Below are 20273 nucleotides of genomic sequence, written 5' to 3' on the forward strand. Positions count from 1 at the left end.
AACCATTCCCATGCTAGCTATCTATCTATCTATCTATCTATCTATCTATCTATCTATCTATCTATCTATCTATCTATCTATCTATCTATCTAGATATCGATTAAAGATATCTATCTAGCTATCTAGCTATCAAACAGGACAGACACAGACAGACAGACAGACAGACAGACCAACAGACAGACAGATAGATAGATAGATATCTTTATTCATTATTATATTCGTTATCTTATTATATTCATATTTATTGTTTATTTTTTTAGTTTCATTTCATAAAACTGAAATTAGTAGGTTTCGAGAAAAAATGTTCATATTTCCTTTTGCGTGAATGCATCCTTGTTTTGCATTTCGCATGCGCTGAAGAGCAGGAAGAGTGGAAGATCTCCGTCTCTTCTGCTCCTATGATTTCTCTGCGCACGCCTGCGTTCCTGCATCTTTGCTGACGTGTAGCGGGTCTTCGCCACTACGCGCATGCGCAGAGGCAGCAAAATAGCCGAGGCCGGTGCCGGGAGTTTGACGTGGCACTCCCGTTAGGCTCGCCTCCCCTTCCCTAGTAGTCAGGACGCTCGGTTTCATCTCTACCTTACAGGTAAATTCTAATACATTTTTTTATTCAATATGTTAATACAGCTCGGACGTCTTCTGCGGCAGTGTAAGGTATTACGTGATATTATGTTCCACGTGTTTAAAACAGACTTTCAGGAAACAGGAAAGTTTGAGGCGTCCGTGAGTTCCGTCTGTCAGTTAGCGCAGTAGATGTACCGCGACTCTGTAGCTATCGATAAAGATCATACAGCGTTAATAAAGCATTAATTCTCACCATACAGGTGGCTAAACAGACTCTATCTGGTTTGTAAGGAAAATATGATCTTATAGGAGCTGGCGTTTAAAAACGTGTGATTGTTTTCATGTTGAACACTCAGCTTTGACGTGGCAGCTGAGGGCAGAGGTAAATCCCTACTCCAGTCTCACTGCTGAACTTCCATAAACATGAACATATATATTATCAATCAGGGAGTATTTCTGATCAGTTAATGCTATACTTAAGCTTCTAAATGGCTTTAGTTCATTTTTCGGTGTTAAACAGGATATTGCCACAGGTCAGAGTTGATTCGTATTGACCAAATATTTTCAACTTTAAAAGTTCTCACTACAGATTTTTCATTTTATTCAAAGCGCATGACTTATGGTTCTCTGTACAAATGAAATTGAATTGAAATGGTTAACAGGTTACTATCTGCTTTATTATGTTTTCTGCAAGAACATTTTTAATGGTTTGATACTCACTCACACACACACACACACACACACACACACACACACACACACACACACACACAATTTAAGATCCCTTCGCTTTATCACATTTGTTATCTCACAATAGTTCATCGGTCCATCTTACAAAAGATTCTGAGATGGCACGCATTATGGCATGAATCAAGGCTACGGAAGACTATGTCATATCGCACAAAATTATGTCATATTACACAATTTAAGCATTTGCATCTAAAGTAGGCGTCACTGCTTAAAGTACAGTTATAAATGTTGACATAATTGGAAGAGTCGTACTGCAATACTGATATTGTCATGCTCTAACAGGATGAGCCAGCAGGGTTATGTTGCTACACCACCATACTCGCAGGCCCAGGCAGGAATGGGGGGATACCCCACTGCATTGGGTGCTCCCTCTCCTCAATCCCATTACGGGCACTACGGAGCTCCACCACAGTCCTTCCCTCCACCACCAACAGGTACAGTGAAATTAACTTTGTTTTCTGTTTTGACTTTGGTTTCACTTTTAACAAAAACATGTCGTCTTTTGTTCAGTGTTTATATGTGCCAGCTGGCTCTGCTGTCTAGACATCTTAATGCAAGACTACAAGCATATGACTAACCATATATTTTTATTGTTTTTCTAAATACAATTCTCTGATCTTAGTCAATTTAGTAAAGTTAGAAACAGTGTGAAATATGAACTTCTGCTTTTTATAAACATAGTCTGTTTGTTTTTGGTGTTTAAGTAGCTCAGTAACTGTGTACTAACTACTTATTAAAATTCTGTAAATGTTATATTTTCGGTATGCTCAAACCAGCTGCCTCCTGTCCTACTGGGATGCCTCTACAACCTGCGCCAAGCCAGTATGGATCTCCGATTCAACAAAATGGCGCACACTCACAGAAGTAACTTACTGTACCAAAATAAAGATTTATTTTTGTGTGAAAAAAAAAATCATAGTTTAAATTGAACCGCATCTCTTTTTTGGTAGGTATCCTCAACCCCCTCAGGCAGTCTCTGCACCTGCCATGTCTCCTTATGGACAGCCCCCTCAAAGACCATACCACAGCATGTCTCCAGCCACGCATCCAGCCAAACAAATAACAAATCAGATGAGTGCTATGAACCTTGATGGATATGGTATGTTTAGGTTTATCAGTTCTCTTTCTTAACCCGTTAGCCTTCGACACAGATTTTGGGACTCACAGCTGAAATGCTCTACCTAAATTTAAATGTTAACAGTTACTGATAAAAAAATGTGCTACATACACAATTTAAATATCTTTGGAAAGAAGACACTTTGAGATTTACTGTCAAATATCAAAGTTGATATTGCTCAAAAAAGATATTAAGTTATAGATGATGAAGTCCGATGGATATACATTTCCTGCATTAAACATTATTTTTATTTCATATATAAATACATGAAATCAGTCCTAAAACAATCCAGAAAAGTACTTGGTTGAAAACCACGTCTCATGAGTTTATATTTCAAATTTTATGAAGATTTTCATAACAAATGACACACACACACACACACACACACACACACACACACACAAACTTACTTTTCAAGCATTTCTCCTACAAAAACAAACAGACAATAAAACCAATAAAATCGTATAAAGCTATAAAGGGATATTTATTGTAACCTACAGATGCAGATCTCCATGTCTCTGTTGTTACTCCGCCCCAAAAATATTTTCTTATTTGATTGTCCATTTTTTTTCCATTGTTTTTTTTTTTTTTGTAAACAAAGTCCAGTTAGCACGAGCTATAAACAGCTGTATGTGTTGAACTGAGAGCTGCATCACTTCCTGGTTCGTCACTACGCACGTGTTTATAAAGAGTAATAAAACTAAGTTTCACACACGTGGAGAATAAAATCCTCCCATATATCGTTAGAATCCTGCACTTATTGGCTACATTGTCCATCAGTCATTTTGTTTCTATAATCCTATTGGCTGGAAAGAAAAGGTTTAAAATGAGAGGCGGGGCTTAAAAAAAACATGGCGACACCTACAGAGAGAGTAGAGACTTAACCAAAGATTCCGCCTTTTTTATTTTTATTTTTTTTGTGGTCTCAACCGTTTTGTACCACTATATTCTACCAGCCATATATATATTTTTTTACCAGCAAGATGTCGTTTTTTTATGTGAAAGTTATTCGGAAATATATAAACACACACACCAGCCGAAGTTCTGTGACGTAAACAAAGGAATAAACATCTAAATTACAACTCTGTTGTTCACTGGACCCTTATCTTTCCTAATAAACCGGGATTAGCAGCAGTGCATGTGTTTGTGACTCGTTATTACTATAATAATATAAGTAGTTTATACATGTTGTTGTGTACTGCTTACACAAATTCAGTAAATACATTCGTTATACGTTTTCCATGGAAAAACACTGATCTGAAATCGCTGCTTGAGACTATGAGCTTTAGAATGATGTATAGTAAGTCATGGTTACTCTTCTCCCTATTTATTTAATCTATTGCAAATCATTAACACCTGAAAACAATTGGCTATAAAGTTTGTTTTGTGATTATATTTGCTATTTCTTCTGACTTGTTTTCTTTTCATTGTTTTATTAAGCCCAAAGCCCCATGCAGCTTCCTCAGTCTTTAGCAGCACCACAGCCTTTCCAAATGTCTCCACCACCAACAATGGGACATCCACCAATGTCTCCTCCAGGGACTCAACCTCTTTCTATGGGTACATGTCCACCAATGGTAGCTAGTCCACCCATGAGTGCAACAGGGCCTCCGCCAATGGGACTGTCTAATTCAACACCTCACCCTCCTTCATTGGGTGGACCTGGATTTCAACAGCCACCAGCACCTCAGGGATTTCCACCTCAGCAGACAGGTAAATGGAGGTTTGGCATTTTGTTTCAAAACTGGAATGTTATGCACAGTCAGCTGAGGCAGTACTCTATAATTCTTTTTTGGTTACAGGATTATATGGAGGACAGATGCCAGGGTCACTGATGGCAGGGCCACAGCCAGGCGCTTTCCCAGGAGGCTTTCCAGGAGGAGCTGCTAACATGGCAGGACCTCCTCAGAAGAAACTCGATCCAGACTCCATCCCAAGCACAGTAAGTACTGATTGATTTAGTACTTACTTGTACAAGAAACACTGCAATACTCCCAGTATGTGAGAAGTGTAAACAAACAAATACTTAATTTACCTAAAATACTTAATACTCAATTAACTAATTAGTAGATGATCACCACTATCGGTGTCAGCATGGTCTAAACATTCTATAATAATATATCTTTTACATTTATACAATATATTGTATTATGTATTTCCTAGATTAATACAACAAAAACGATTGTTAATATATAATAACAATAATATAAACAATGAATAATAAATATTAATAATAGTTAATATAATTATAATATAAATAATACATATTTAATAATATGTAATAATAAAAATATATACTACAATAATATCTATCTCTCTTCTTCTTCTTCTTCTTCTTCTTCTTCTTCTTCTTCTTCTTTTTCTTATTATTAGCAGTTAAGTAATTGTACATTTAGCCCACATTTTGCATCCTACCACTAACAATGCAAAGATAAATACTGTTAACATGTAGTAGTATATCTGACTATTACATGATTAAAAAACAAACAAACAAACCAATAAAGTGCCCTGTTAAAAAACACAGCTCTTGATTGAAGATGTTGTGGAAATTAGAAATGAGTGGGGGACTGAAAAAAAATCTTCATTTGGTAAAATGCTAACATTTAAGTTAGCATTTTCAATGTACACGTATTTTCTAAAAGTATTGGGACACCTGGTCATAAGTAAAGTATGTGATTTTTGAGCATTGCATTCCACATTAAGTCCCAATTTGCTCTTGTAAATCCCTCCAATCTTCTGGGAAGCTGTTCCATTAGATTTTGGAGTGTTATGGATATTTGTGTTAATCAGCCACAAGTGTATTATAAAAGGCAGGTACTGATGTAGGATGAAGAGGTCTGGGGTGCAGCGTTCCAATTCATCCCAAAGGTGTTCATTAGGGATGAGATCAGAGCTCTATAGCAGGCCACTCAGGATCTTCCTCTCTACAGCATGTAAACCAGATCTTCAAGGAGCTCACTTTGTGCACAGGGGCATTGCCATGCTGGAACAGGTTTGGGTTTCCAAGTTCAAGTGAATGCTAAATGTTATTATTGCGCATCTAAAGAAGTCCTATAGAATTGAGTGCCTCCAGCTCTGTGGTAACAGTTTGGAAAAGAACCAAATATAGCAAGAAAGGTCAGGTGACCCAATACTTTTGAAAATGTACAGTATCTCAACTATGTCTCATCACCAAAACGAAAAAATCACTTGCAGCATTTAAACATAACTCATTGTTAGTCCTTTAGTCGACTCATCTATCAGTGGGGGCACAATTGCTAATTCATTCAGTCATTATACCATTAAAAATGTAAAACTGTTGGCTGACAGCTATCTGTACAAAGTGTGTAAGTTCTCTTCTGTATTTATGGCATGGATATGACTATTTGCACTTTATATTATGACACAGGTAAGATTATATGCTCTTTATATTATTATATGTATGCATAAAAATACATTTTTAGATTATCTGAAATTCTGCATCCAATCTGTTTTAATAAAATAATTTTCTTCCCACTCTATAGACACAAGTGATTGAAAGTGACCAGGCTAGGAGAGGTGAGCAGGTCTACATCACAAATCTGAGGGGTCAAGTGCCACCCTTGTCACCACCAATTTCACTGTACAAGATCAAGGTGAGTTTTGTGACAAAGGAACAGCCTTGTGTTTGGATATACTTTTAGACTGTTTAGCAAACTGTTTTACTGAAGTTCTTTGTGGTCTCCTATGGTTTACACTTGAACAAAGAAACCATTAAAGCTTGTCTGAGCTTCAGTAGTACACTTAAAGGTTCTATCATTGAGTGATGCAACAAATGAATAAGCTTTAATTACTCACTTTGTAGTATACCTGAAAAATAAGAATTATTTCTTAGCCAAAGTGTTTATTGTTGTTTATTGTTGTTTCAGGAAATGCTAGCCCAAGGTTCATGCGATGCACTACCTACTCATTTCCCTGTACCTCCGACCTTGCAAAGCAGTGGCAAGTGCCTTTGGCTGCCATCATCAAACCATTTGCCACAGTGCCCAAAAATGAAGTATGTAATCTCGACCATTGCTAGAGATCTTTTTCTTTAACATATTATGTTATTACAAATAGCCAAAATGTGTGTTTGTTTAATTCCTGTAAATCCCAGTACATCTGGATACTATAGCCATATTTATTCTATTAAACAAAGGCCAATATCTAAGACTGGAGTATACTAGTAACATGTAACTGTATACAAGGTATTATTGATTTGACAATGTTTTACAATCATTTGACACTATTAATACAATTAATGTATTAGTGTTTTGTATGTGACAAATGATAGTATGTTGCATTAAAATTCTTGATCGGTGAGTTCATACAAGTGTTGTGTGGTCCAGAAATCTTCAGTCAGTCTCACCTTTCTGTTTGTGACAGCACTATTGCTGTGCATCCTTTTTAGGTAATGTTAGTGTACTCTTTCACAAGATTCTAATTAGTATAAAATTTAATCTCTGTGGAACATGCCAGATAAAAAAGTTTCTAGGCCTCCTTATTGACTAGAACTAGCAAATAGCCATAGTACATATTTAATAAAAGCATATTTACGACTATATTTTATCATTAGGTAACCCTTCTTAATTTAAATTATGGAATATCATTTACTTTAGTTCTTGTAAACATAGAATGGATTAATGGATGTGAACAGCGCATACAGATAAAAGAGAAGTGAACAGAGCACACTAGCTTTATTACACAGAAAGGATGCCGTTCCAACTCATTCTGCGAATGTTTGTTCATACTAGTGAGTTATTTGTCATGTATATGAACCATAAATGTGTGTGGTCTTTATATATTATAATCCTAACCACCTGAAGGCCGGTCCAAATGATAAACATCATCTTTGTCTTCTCTTGATTTTGTTTACATCAGACTCCTCTATACATAGTAAATCATGGCGAGGCAGGACCTATACGCTGTAACCGCTGTAAGGCCTACATGTGCCCCTTTATGCTTTTCATCGACGGTGGAAGACGTTTCCAGTGTGCCTTCTGCAGCTGTGTTAATGAGGGTCAGTACGACAAGCCACCAACCAACTTCACTGTTGGTTTTAAAGTATTTTCTTTACATAGCAACAAACAAATACATTTTTTTCCCATAAAGTTTTTTTATTTTAAGACAAAACAAAGAAGTAAAAATGTATCCTGTTTTAGTTCCTGCCCAGTATTTTCAGCACCTGGACCATATGGGCCGAAGAGTGGATGTGTTTGAAAGACCAGAGCTGTCACTGGGTTCTTATGAGTTTGCTGCTACGCTGGATTACTGCAAGGTAATGCTTTATTTAAGGGTCCTTTTCAACAGTATATTATATTTTGCTCACTGAGGTTTTTGTGTCTAAAAATTTACCTATTTCTGTATACATTTGAAAATGTGATCTAGTGTATTTATGTAAAGTGGTATTATTTAAAACATCAATTTACAACGATTAATGTAGAATTTAATACTTGTAATAATTTGTGGATAACAATTAAATTGTTTAGAGTGGTTATTTTAGTACCGGGTTTCAGCTTGCAAAAGAAAACATCTAATGGAGCTACATTACAGTGGGCTGAAGACAACAGGTTCAAAACAAAAGCACTGTCATATTTTAGTTCATTACAAACCTCCCCTAAGCAGCTGAAAATATATAAATTGTTGATTTACGTGGATTTAGTTGAATGGCTTGTCCATGAGAATAGAGCTGCATACATTATCACAAAATTATTCTCTTTTGCATTCTTCACCTATTGCATTATGTAACATCTTTTTATAACATTATATATTTTTTTTTGCATTGAATACTTATGAATTAAGGTTTGATCTTTAGCTCGCCATTATAAAAATATATAATCTGCCTAGATCAATAATACACATTACTCACACATTATTCCTCACTTGCAGTCCAGGCTAAAAATGAATACCCTTGTATTTAAAAACAGGTAGAACCTTTTTCAGCATCAATAACCTAGTAGTTACCAATCATATTGACAAGAAGACTATTAATCTCTATACAACTATTTCAGATCATCATTAGATGAACAGCCTCATGGGTTAAGGTCTGAACTGACAGTTGGCCATTTAATAATATGACTGCGGTTCTGCCATTCTGCTGTAAAAATTATTGTGGGAACAATGAATTTGGAACCGTTTATTTTGACTAGAAATTGTCCAGACCCTGACACAGCTCCAAACCATGTTACTTCCTCCAGCTTTAATCACAGATGGGATTAGTTTTTTTTTTAAACGTAGTTCTGTGTGTGTCTGCCAAATGGTGATCATTTGTATCATCCTCACATAAAACTTTCTATTAGAAATGTTATGAAACAGCCGGGTTCATTTCTGAATTTGGATTTGGATGTGCTGTAAATAAAGCAGATTTTGTTTGTCTCCATAATAGCTAATTATGTTTATGTTAATACATTAACCATGTTATAATTTTACATTGATTCATACATTTAAAGTAATTAAAGTTTTTATCCACTGTTTGCACCAGGACACTTACTAGTCCTTAGCTCTGTGTTTTCTGTTGTGTAGCTTTATGTTGTTTTATGTAGCACCAGGGTTCTGGAGGAACGTTGTCTCATTTCACTGTCATGCGTCAGCTATATATGGTTGAAATGCCAATAAAAGCTTCTTGACTGGACTTGACTTTTACAGTAGATATTGTCATTAATCAGCTATGCATAATCCATATGATTATATTTAAAAATGAAGATGCCTCAACTGTATTGTCAAATCAATATGTAGTGAATATACAGTATTATAGACAGTATGTACTACACTATACTTATATTCTTCACTTTGTGTCTATAAGTAAGGTTGTTTTAGTATAATATTTATAATCACATATATATTTTTTATTTTTTCCAGAACAATAAGCCTCCCAATCCTCCTGCTTATATCTTTATGATTGATGTTTCCTACAACAACATAAAGAGTGGACTTGTCAAACTGATATGTGAGGAACTAAAGACCCTGCTGGAGCACCTTCCAAAGTATGTGAACATGCATATTTATTAGATGACATTTATTAAAAAAGATTAACTCACTTTGCTTCAAGACTTCAAGAAATCATGTATACCACTGGAGGAAAAGCTACTAGTTTTATAAAAGCTAATAGTTTTATACACATGTATTGCCACATTGACAACATGTTATTTTCTTCTTTAGTTTTGGAATATGGTGTAAGGGGATGATAGAGGATGATATTTATTAGCTGTAGATATTTTTTACATTCCCTCTAGAACTCCAAATATATGCTGTTGAAGCCTGTTAATCCGTCAAATGTGACTATTAGGGAACTTTTGTATATCAAACCAATCAAATGTTTGTCAGGATGGCTTTGGTGGAATACTTCTGGTGTAACACATGCATGTCTTAGCTGCCGTCAGTTTAATAAGCAGCTGATTACACCTGAAAAGACCCCACAGTTCCATGCCGAATATGGTCAGTAAAAAGTAAAACAACAAAACTCCACCAAGTTAAGTACTGCGGTATCTCAGCATTAGAAAATTCCCGCCTGCATGATTTTTGTGGGGGCTGATCAAGGAAAAGTGCAAATCTTTAAAAAGTACATGGAGCACAATGCTTTTGTAGGTAGGTTTTTTTGCCTTTTTTTTTTTTTTTTTTTACTTTTAATTTATCATGTAGTAGTTCACAGGCATATCTCCTGCAAAACTTCTTATTCCTTCTCCACCAACCCCTTTGGGTATGTTCATGTTTGTTTAGAAAACTGACCTCACCTCCAAAGCATGCTGGAAGTGCACTCCAAATAAGCCTGTGGTATTAAATCTGATTTCTCCCCTGTGTTTCTGGCTTTGCTCACTAGAGTGCATGCATTTAATCAAAAACACATTGGACACAGTCGACGTTTTTATATGGCTCGACTTACCACTCTGTGAGCTCTCATAGTAAGGAACGTTCAAAGGCCAAGCAGTTTGGTAGCTAATCTTAGTGCAGCTTGATTTTATTGTATTTTGTCCCTTTTTAGTCATCAAGCTTATAAATATGCCCTGAAATAATCAGGGTGCTGGTGCTCTCAGTCTTGGAATGAGGTTTGTTTTGATTTTGTTTATTAGGCCCTGCGTTATTAAGGCAGTAATTTACAGTAATAACACGTAATTTTAGAATTGTTATATTCGAAAAGTGTACAAATCCCACATACAGGTCAGTTTACCTTATCTACAAAGACTTATAGTCATGGGCACAGAATGCACATTTCGTTAGAACTTTATATTTTAATGCAGTCCCCCCCCAAAAAACAAAAAAACAAAAACTGAATTCTACTGTAAATGCATCATTTTGTAAGCAGATTGTGTGTCATTTCACATTCTTCTGTCTAGTTGGAGCTTGTGTGAACTTTTGACTTTTGCTCTTTGTAACTTTTCTCAGTCAGCCTAGTGATAAGGTAGAAATGATAAGATGATAAAATGATTTTAATTGCTTCTTCTTCACTCTTCTCAATTTTGTTCTTTTTGCTTAAAATAAAAAACTTTTTTTTAATTATATATAGCCATGTTTTTACACAGATTCTTGACCCACTATTATTCAAATATTTCTGGCAAGATCAAGGCATTTAAACCCATAAACAAGCGTTTTTTTTACTTTCCATATCTGTAATGCTGTCCTAATGGTGCAGCTAGAGCCAAGATTTTCACATCCGAAATGAAACCAGTCAATGTTTTTGACCCTTTTTCTTTAGCTCTGGGAATGTATTTTTGGCCTTGTTGACCAGTTTTCACAATTATTTATGCTGAGGAAGTGGCTCTTAAAAATATAAACACACAGTCCTTTACAAGAAAACATGTTTCTGTCGTCTTCCAGTTTTTCCTTGTTTTATCAGTGCAAATGTTTGGATATGTCCTTTGTCTTACAGAACTCAACTGAGCACTTCTTTAGGAACACCTGTACACATACTTATTGATAAATCACCTCAGAATGCACAAACAGCCAAACCTTCGTATGAATTGGCTACTACAGCAGTCAGCCATGAACAGAAAGCTGAGGCAGCAGCACAGGCTTACTTGAAAACTAGAAAAATGTACCGTTGGATAAGAATATGACACTAAGAGCATGAATCCACAGACCCACTTACTTTGTGTCAGCAGTCGACGGTGGTGGAGTTTAATGGATTGGTGTGGAATAAGGTTTTCTTGGCACACTTTTAGCCTGTTAATAACAATAAATCATTGCTTGTACCATGTGCATCCCTTCACAGCCAGAATTGAGCAACTTCTTATGGCTACATTTAGCATGCTTTTGCACCATGTCACTAGGGAAATGTTGTCTCAACCTGGTTTCATAAACAAGACAAAAAGTTTATTGTCCCAGTCTCTAGATTTGAATCTAACAGAACACTTTGGGATGTGGTAGAACAGTAGATGCACAGCATGAGGGGAATCTGAAATCTTTGCATGAGGCAATGAAGTCCACAAATGTTGTCGCTTATAATAAAGTGCTTTTCTGAACAATAACACTAATGTTTCCTGACTCTTGCTTTTAAGAGAGGAGGGAGCTGAGAGCTCAGCCATCAGAGTGGGTTTTGTCACCTACAACAAGATCCTGCACTTCTTCAATGTGAACAGTGCACTAGCTCAGCCCCAGATGATGGTGGTCTCTGATGTGGCAGAAATGTTCGTACCCCTTCTGGATGGATTCCTGGTCAGCTTTCAGGAATCACGAAGTGTCATCAACAAGTAGGTTAACCAGTAATATTAAAATGATAATTTCTTAAATAAAACCAAAAAATTATCCGGTACTATTTGCAATGAAATGTAATTTGGATATATTTTGGAGAACGTCACTTTGATATTTTTGCAAAGTTAGGAAAAGAAGGATTAAACCTGAATGATCTTTTTGTTCTTTGTACTGTTTATTATAGTTTGTTGAGCCAAATCCCTGAAATGTTTGCTGACACAAATGAGAGCGAAACTGTTTTTGCCCCAGTTATTCAAGCTGGAATGGAAGCACTGAAGGTAAACCATATGTGTACATACAGTATATGTGTAGAGCACATACCTATTTGTTATTTGGTAAATATATACAATTGACATAGCATACTACTGCAAACTAAACTCAAAACTCAAAACAGTTCCTAAATTACACTTTCATTTTCTCCTTAAAACATCATATCGGAAGGTGGTAGCTCAGTGGTTGAGGCATTTGAATTTGGATCAGAAGGTCACAGGTTCAAATCCCAGCACCACCAAGCTGCCACTTTTAGGCCCTTGAGCAAGGGCCTAAAACCCTAACCTGCTCAGTTGTAAGTCGCTCTAAAAAAGAGCGTCTGCCAAATAGCATAAATGTACATGTAAATATCTCTAAAAAGTAATCACTTACGGGTCCTCCTCCTGTTTTTGAGTTGCAGTTCTGTGTGTAATATCTAACTCTTATAGCCTCTCATAGGATTGATTTATTATTCATTATTCATTAATCACCTATTTATTAGGTTGTAAGTTATTGATCATGCCAATCCCATTGTGCCCTCAGGCTGCTGAATGCAGTGGAAAGCTTTTTATCTTCCACTCCTCCCTCCCAACTGCAGAAGCACCCGGAAAGCTGAAGAACAGAGACGACAGGAAGCTGGTGAACACCGAGAAAGAAAAGGTGGCGTATTAATGATCTCTCTGTGTATCCAAATCAATACATTTGTGCACATTTAAACTGTAATACTAATCTGTGTATATTTGCATTTGCAGACTCTGTTTCAGCCACAGCGTGGTGTATATGAGCAGCTGACTAAAGAGTGTGTGAGTCAGGGATGCTGCGTGGACCTCTTCTTGTTCCCTAACCAGTATGTGGACTTGGCCACTATGGGTGACATTCCAACACACACTGGCGGCTCAGTTTACAAATACAGCAACTTCCAGGTGTGTTTTAGCACTCGCGCATGAACAAGCACAAGCACATTCAAATTCCTTGAGGTGTTAAGGATTTAGATGTTTGAGAAAAGTCTCTTGTAATGAACCTCAGAACTTAATCTCGTCCATCAGGTTCAGACAGACAGTCAGCATTTCCTCAAAGATCTGAGACGAGATGTGGAGAAGTCCATCGGATTTGATGCTATAATGCGTGTTCGCACCAACACAGGTAAAGCCGGCACTCTCAAACAACAGTTTGGACACTCAGGGAAACAACACACTCAATGTATAACATAGAAGACATTTGTAATAGACTAAGCTTACTATTGTCGATTTTAGGATTGCACACCTGAGTCTGTGTATATTATCTATGCTTAAGGATTTAGGGCCACAGACTTCTTTGGTGCCATCTATATGAACACAACTACAGATGTGGAGATGCCTGCAGTGGACTGTGACAAAGCAGTTACAGTGGAGTTTAAACATGATGACACACTCAGTGAGGAGGCCGGGGCACTTATACAGGTCAGTTCAGCACCTACACCACCAAACACAAGGAAACAAATACAATATTTGCATATTGCATGTATAACTTATAGATAGTTTTATCATTTAGAGTCAATAGAGGTAATAATCATACTTTTAGCCAATTTATTTAAACAATTTATTCATGTTTTAATTTACCATGTTATTGATTGTGCTTATAAAGTAATACATTTTAACAACTGCCTGGTGAGCAGCCAGTATTGCAATGTTGTCTTCGCAATTTCCTGTTGAAATAGTGAGCTTGAGTGATCTGCTTGCTTAATTTAAATTTCAAGTTGGCAGCATTTGGATTTCTCTAAGCGAAACTGAAAATATGTCGTGCAGAATACAATAGGACATCTCTGTCCTATTGACAAGTCTGACAAGTCCTGCAACAAATATGTTGCACATTAAAAAGAGAAAACACAGACAAGGTACTCTCTTCCAGTAATGTTTGATGCCAAACTCTGTATTTGATCACATAAACAATTACCACAGCAATATTGCGGTTTATAATTTTGGATGACTGCCTGGTAAGAGTCCCAAGCAGATCACATTTCTACACTGCAATGTTTAAAACAATATTAATTTATCCATTCTTCTTCAGTAAGTATAATAATAATCCTGGTCAGGGTTGTGGTGAATCTGGAGCCTACCCCAGGATATAAGGTGGAAATACACTGTGAATTGGGAAGTAGTCCATTGTAGTGCACCATGCATACACATTTACAATCATTAAAATTTAGTGTATCCATTTGGCTTGCTGACATGTTTTGGAAGATGTCAGGATCATACCAGTACTTACTATTACTTTTATTAGTAGTATTTGTGTATTACAGTTTTTTTTCTAGGTCTGCCCTACTATGTGTGATTCTCTTGCTTTTTCAGTGTGCTGTGCTGTACACCTCTATCAGTGGTCAGAGACGGCTGCGCATTCACAATCTCGGTCTGAACTGCAGCTCGCAACTAAGTGAGCTGTACAAGAGCTGTGAGACTGATGCTCTCATTAACTTCTTTGCCAAGTCAGGTAAAGCGTCTAATTTTAGTATCATGATTGTTTCAACCAGAGTCAGTTTATATGTATTACACCTATCTCTATCCAAGACTCCATTGTAGTCAAGTGTGTCATATACAGTATGTGTGTTTGTGTGTGTCACCATATTCACACTAAGTGTCTTTCTTTGCTTGTTCAGCATACCACACTATTCTAAGTCAACCAGTGCGAACCGTGAGAGAGATTTTGGTGAGGCAGACTGCTCATATGCTGGCCTGCTATAGGAAGAACTGTGCTACATCTTCTGCCTCAAGTCAGGTCTGAAACGTAAATAGCAAATAGGCTTTCTGCTTTAAATCCTGCTTTAGCTCTGCAAACATCATGTTGGACGTCACTGTTGTTTATATAATGTACTTGTGGTAATTGTGAAATTGAAACTGATTTGAAGCAACACTAGCCTTCATATTTATCACTATAAATCTCTGCCATTGTTATATCAGGTTAGATTTTTTACTTTTATTGACTGCAGGCAATTTGAATGTTTATGTCTGCTGACCCATTCTTTTCCCAATCATTTTCTCCAATGCAGCTGATCCTACCTGATGCTATGAAAGTGTTCCCAGTCTACATGAACAGCCTGTTGAAGACTCCAGTTCTGGTGGGAAGCACTGAACTCACTACAGATGATAGGGCTTTCCACAGACTCAGTATGATGTCTATGGGAGTGGAAGAGAGCCAGGTCCTGCTATACCCACAGCTCATTCCAGTGGTGAGAACACAATCACAGAAAGCGGGAACAGGGAACCAAAGACTAAATGTACACCATTTAAATAATGCTGTTTTATCATCTGTAGGAAAACAATGCAGGCTGAAAAAGATATAATCATTTAGCCATTTGCTCTCCAAACCAGCTATATTTTGTGCACAAAAAATTTAATGTATTGTTCATAAATGTGGCAATTGAGGGTAAGATGAGTAAACTGGCCTTTTGTCTAATAAATTAGACATAGCATAACTCTTCCAGGATCAGAGAACCCAGAGCCAGGACTAAATAAATGTTTTTGTTCATCGACCCCTGTTTCCAGAACACTTTAGAGTTTTCCCTTTTGGCTCAGTTTGCATCTCATGGATCATTTAAATAGTTCAAATCTTCCAAAATGTTATCCATGACCCAAAATATACTCCATTTTTGGTTCACTTTTTGCAGTTAGCTTAAGGCAAAGCGAAATCACAATCAGTTGGACACCATTTGCTAGGCAGTTTAAACTTGTTATTCTGGTCTGCACCTGAGAGCAAAGTCTGGGTTTTATCTCCATAAATAAAATGCATCAAGGAGAAAACTCTCTAAAATACAGTGCATTACAAAAGGTATTCATACCCCTGAATATTTCCACATTTTGTCACGTTATAACCACAAAATTAATGTATTTTATTGGGATTTTATGTGAGAGACAAACACAAAGTATCGTTTAATTGTGAAGAAAGGAAGGAAAATGATACATGGTGTTAAAGATTTTCTTTAGAAATAAAAATCTGAAAAGTGTGGTGTGCATACATATTCAGCTCCCCTGAGTCAATACTTTGTCAAACCGCATATAACTGCAATTACAGTTGCAAGTCTTTTTGGGTATGTCTCTACCAGCTTTGCACATCTAGAGAATTTTGCCCCCCCCTTTTTTTTTTTTTTTTTGGCAAAACAGGTCCAGTTGAATTGGATTGGATGGAGAACTTATGTGAACATCAATTTTTAGGTCTTGTCAAAGATTCTCAAAAGAATTGATGTCTGGACTTTGACTTATTCTAACATATGAATATGCTTTGATCTCAACCATTTTATTGTAGCTCTGGCTGTATGTTTAGGGCCGTTGTCCTGCTGGAAGGTGAACCTCTGCCCCAGTGTCAAGTCTTTTGCAGCCTCTAATAGGTTTAGCTCCATCAGTCTTCCCATCAACTCTGACCAGCTTTCCTGTCCCTGCTGAACAGCATCCCCACAGCATGATACTGCCACCACCATGTTTCACGATGTGTATGGTGTGTTCAGGCTTATGTGCAGTTATTTTAACAAGACATAACGTTTTGCATGTAAACCGAAAAGATACATTTTGGTCTCATCTGACCACAGCACCTTCTTCCACATGTTTGATGTGTCCCCTACATGGCTTGTGGCAAACTACAAACAGGACTTCTTATTCTTTTTTGTCAATAATGGCTTTCTTCTTGCTACTCTTCCATAATAGCCAGATTGGTGGAGTGAATGACTAAAAGTTGTCCTGTGGACAAATTCTCTCTCTTGAACTCTGGATCTCCTCCAGAGTTACCATGGGGCTTCTGGCTGCTTCTTGGATCAATGCTCTCCTTGCCTGGCCTGTCAGTTAGGTGGACGGCCATGTCTTGGTGGGCTAGCAGTTATGCCATACTCTTTCCATTTTTGGATGATGGATTGAACAGTGCTCCGTAAGATGTTCAAAGAATGTGATATGTTTTTATAACCTAGCCCTGCTTTAAACTTCTCCACAACTTTATTCTTGACCTGTCTGGTGTGTTCTTTAGTCTTCATGATGAAGTTTGCTTACTAATGTTCTCTAATAAACCTCTGAGGCCTTCACAGAACAGCTGTAATTATACTGGAATTTAAGTACACGCAGGTAGATTCTAATTACTAATTAGGTGACTTCTGAAGGCAGTGATTCCCTGGATTTTATTTAGGGGTATCAGAGTAAAAGGGATGAATACGTATGCACACCACACTTTTCAGATTTTTATTTGTTAAAAAATCTTTAACACCATGTACCATTTTCCTGTCCTCTTCACAATTATACGATACTTTGTGTTGGTCTCTCACATAAAAGCCCAATAAAATACATTTAAGTTTGTGGTTATAATGTGACAAAATGTGGAAATATTCAAGGTGTATGAATACTTTTGCAATGCACTGTATACAGGAAGGCAACCTCAAAGATAATTAGCCTTATTGTTTTTGCTACAATCCAAGTAAACTAAGTTAAAAGGCAAAGTGTAATCAGGCAATCAAAATGACAAAAAACACACAGTAGGTCAAAAAAGGTACCATTAAAATAAATATTTTGTGCCTCTTTGAACATGGGCTCTTACTTTGTCTCTGTCAGCACTCCATGGATGTGGCAAGTGATTCGATTCCGGCAGCAGTGCGCTGCTCTGAAGAGCGTTTGAGCGAGACCGGTGCGTTTTTACTGGAGAACGGTCAGTCCATGTTTCTGTGGCTGGGCCAGGCCTGTTCTCCTGAAATCATCCAGAACCTCTTCAATGTGCCCTCCATGGCCCACCTCAGTTCAGACACGGTCAGAAACACACCAGCATCACACACAAAATCAAATGCAGTCAGTGTTTACCGCCTTTAGTCAAATGTTGAATTGCATTGGGGTTTAAATGATTCAGGTCCGAAAAGCATATTCCAATTAGTAGCTTGAATTAGTAATTAATGATTAATATTTATTTTTGATGCTGAAATTTACATTTGTAGTGATGTATTTTTGTAAGGTTGCTTTGGGACATTGTTTAAAGTGCAATACATATAAAACTGAATTCATATTAATTATACAGTTTTTTTTTTTTTTTTTTTTACATTTAAGTCTGTAAAGCTGCTTATCACTGACAAGTATTAATTTTAATTTACCTGCAGATGACATTGCCAGAACTAGATAATGCCCACTCTAGGAAGCTTCACTCCATCATTTGTGCCATCTTCCAGCAGCGGTGCAAGTCCATGAAGGTACAACTCCCTCAGTCCTTTTAGCTTTATTTACACTGTGTTTCAACAACAATACTGCTTTGTTCTGATATATATTCTGCAAGTCACTGTGTTAGGGAGTGACAAAATAAGGTTTTTATGTTTTAAAAAAAGTTTTATACATCTCAATGCTGAATGCTTTTTCTGAATTCTGAATTTTTTTTACTAGAGCGCCCTCTAGAGTACTTTCAGGTCTCTTTTGCTGTAGAGCTTTAGCACTGTTGTCTTTTTGCAGATGGTGATTGTGAAGCAGAAAGACAGATCAGAACTGCTCTTCCGCCAGCTCCTAGTGGAGGATAAAGGCCTGCATGGAGGAACTTCGTATTTGGAATTCTTGTGCTCTGTTCACCGTGAGATTAGGCAGCTCCTGTCCTAACATACAGTACACAGACTCATATACAGTCACCGGCCACTTTATTAGGAATGTCTGGACACCTGATCGATTAATCAGCCAGTCATATGTCAGCAACACAATGCACAAAATCATTAAAAAATAAACAATTGTTTTGAGCTTACAATAATAATTAAGACCACTAAAATGTTTACGCTAAAATGAGCAGAAAAATAGCACACCAAACAACATACCAAACATTGAAGAGGGTGCGCTACAACTGCAGATCACCACATCGGGTTTCACTCCTGCCAAACAAGAGCAGGAATCTGAGACTGCAGCTGGCAGTGGCTCACTGAAACTGTTCATTTAAAGATTGTGAAAAACTTTGCTTAGCCTGATAAATGAGCAGATGGAAGATTTAGAAATTGTCATCAAGAGCATGAATTTGAAGACCTAGCTTGTGTTGTGTCAACAGTCCAGGCTGCTGCTGTTGGTGTAAATAGTGTGCCGGGTATTTTATTGCCACCATTTGGGCCACTTAATATCATTCAAACATCATTTAAAAGCCACAGCTTATCTTCTATTGTTGACCACATACATCCCATTATAGCCTGAATTGGTCTTACATGAGAATGAACTCATAAAGGCTACTTTCAGTATGATAACATGATAAAGGATGGTGTTCCTAATAAAGTGGTTGGTAAGTGTATAGTCAGGCAGCACACACAAACTTCTTACTCTTTCCAGAGCTGCCTTTCAGTGACTGTACACCATCAGGACTTCACAAGTGTTCTTATTTTTTTTTCTCTTAAAATTCTAGTTTGGGATTAAGCTTGGCTTGCTTGTATGTAATGGTATGTTATTGTTTCTAAAAATATTAAAGGAAAACATTTACTCAGTATTTGCCAAATTGAAAATTACATCTTAAAAAATTTAATTTTTATTAAAAGGTACCAGAAAAGAATAAAAAAATGTGTTAGTCTGTATTAAAAAGGTTTATTAAAGTTTTTTTCCTGACAATTACTAACGGGAATGCTGTATATGAATCAATTACCTTTCAGATATCATTAGTAATATTAGATACATTAGAATAGACATAAATTGAAGTGAATTATTTTTCAGTTAAGTAATATTTATTCATAAAAAACCTTAAGAAATTGCTGTACTCCTTATTCGGTGGTATGTTTTTTGTTTTAGTCCCATTTATGATGTACATTTGTACACAGTGAACCGATTATTGTCAGTGTTCAGTAGTTTACTCATAAGGCACCTTTTTTAGCATTGCTTTTTTTTCATGCTCAAAGAACCTGCTTCATGGCTTTCAAAGTAAATTGATTCATTGATTACATTTTTCACATTCAGTATACGTGAATCTTTTT

At 36.8% G+C, this 20273-nt stretch overlaps 1 protein-coding gene across 1 annotated transcript; it reads left to right on the forward strand.

Moving 5' to 3' along the window:
• Positions 1 to 434: 434 nt before the first annotated feature.
• On the forward strand, positions 435 to 19793 carry sec24d (SEC24 homolog D, COPII coat complex component). The gene is given in 24 exon segments (XM_046851426.1): positions 435 to 586; positions 1597 to 1748; positions 2091 to 2178; positions 2265 to 2413; positions 3872 to 4144; positions 4234 to 4373; positions 5935 to 6010; positions 6013 to 6045; positions 6319 to 6446; positions 7310 to 7448; positions 7591 to 7706; positions 9287 to 9411; positions 11920 to 12111; positions 12297 to 12390; positions 12905 to 13021; positions 13114 to 13284; positions 13408 to 13504; positions 13655 to 13800; positions 14689 to 14827; positions 14994 to 15112; positions 15384 to 15563; positions 17920 to 18111; positions 18453 to 18542; positions 18796 to 19793. Coding segments are annotated over 23 exon segments (3096 nt in total). The 5' UTR covers positions 435 to 586; position 1597; the 3' UTR covers positions 18937 to 19793.
• Positions 19794 to 20273: the final 480 nt, after the last annotated feature.

Source organism: Silurus meridionalis, chromosome 6, assembly GCF_014805685.1.
Source record: "Silurus meridionalis isolate SWU-2019-XX chromosome 6, ASM1480568v1, whole genome shotgun sequence".
NCBI lineage: Eukaryota > Metazoa > Chordata > Actinopteri > Siluriformes > Siluridae > Silurus > Silurus meridionalis.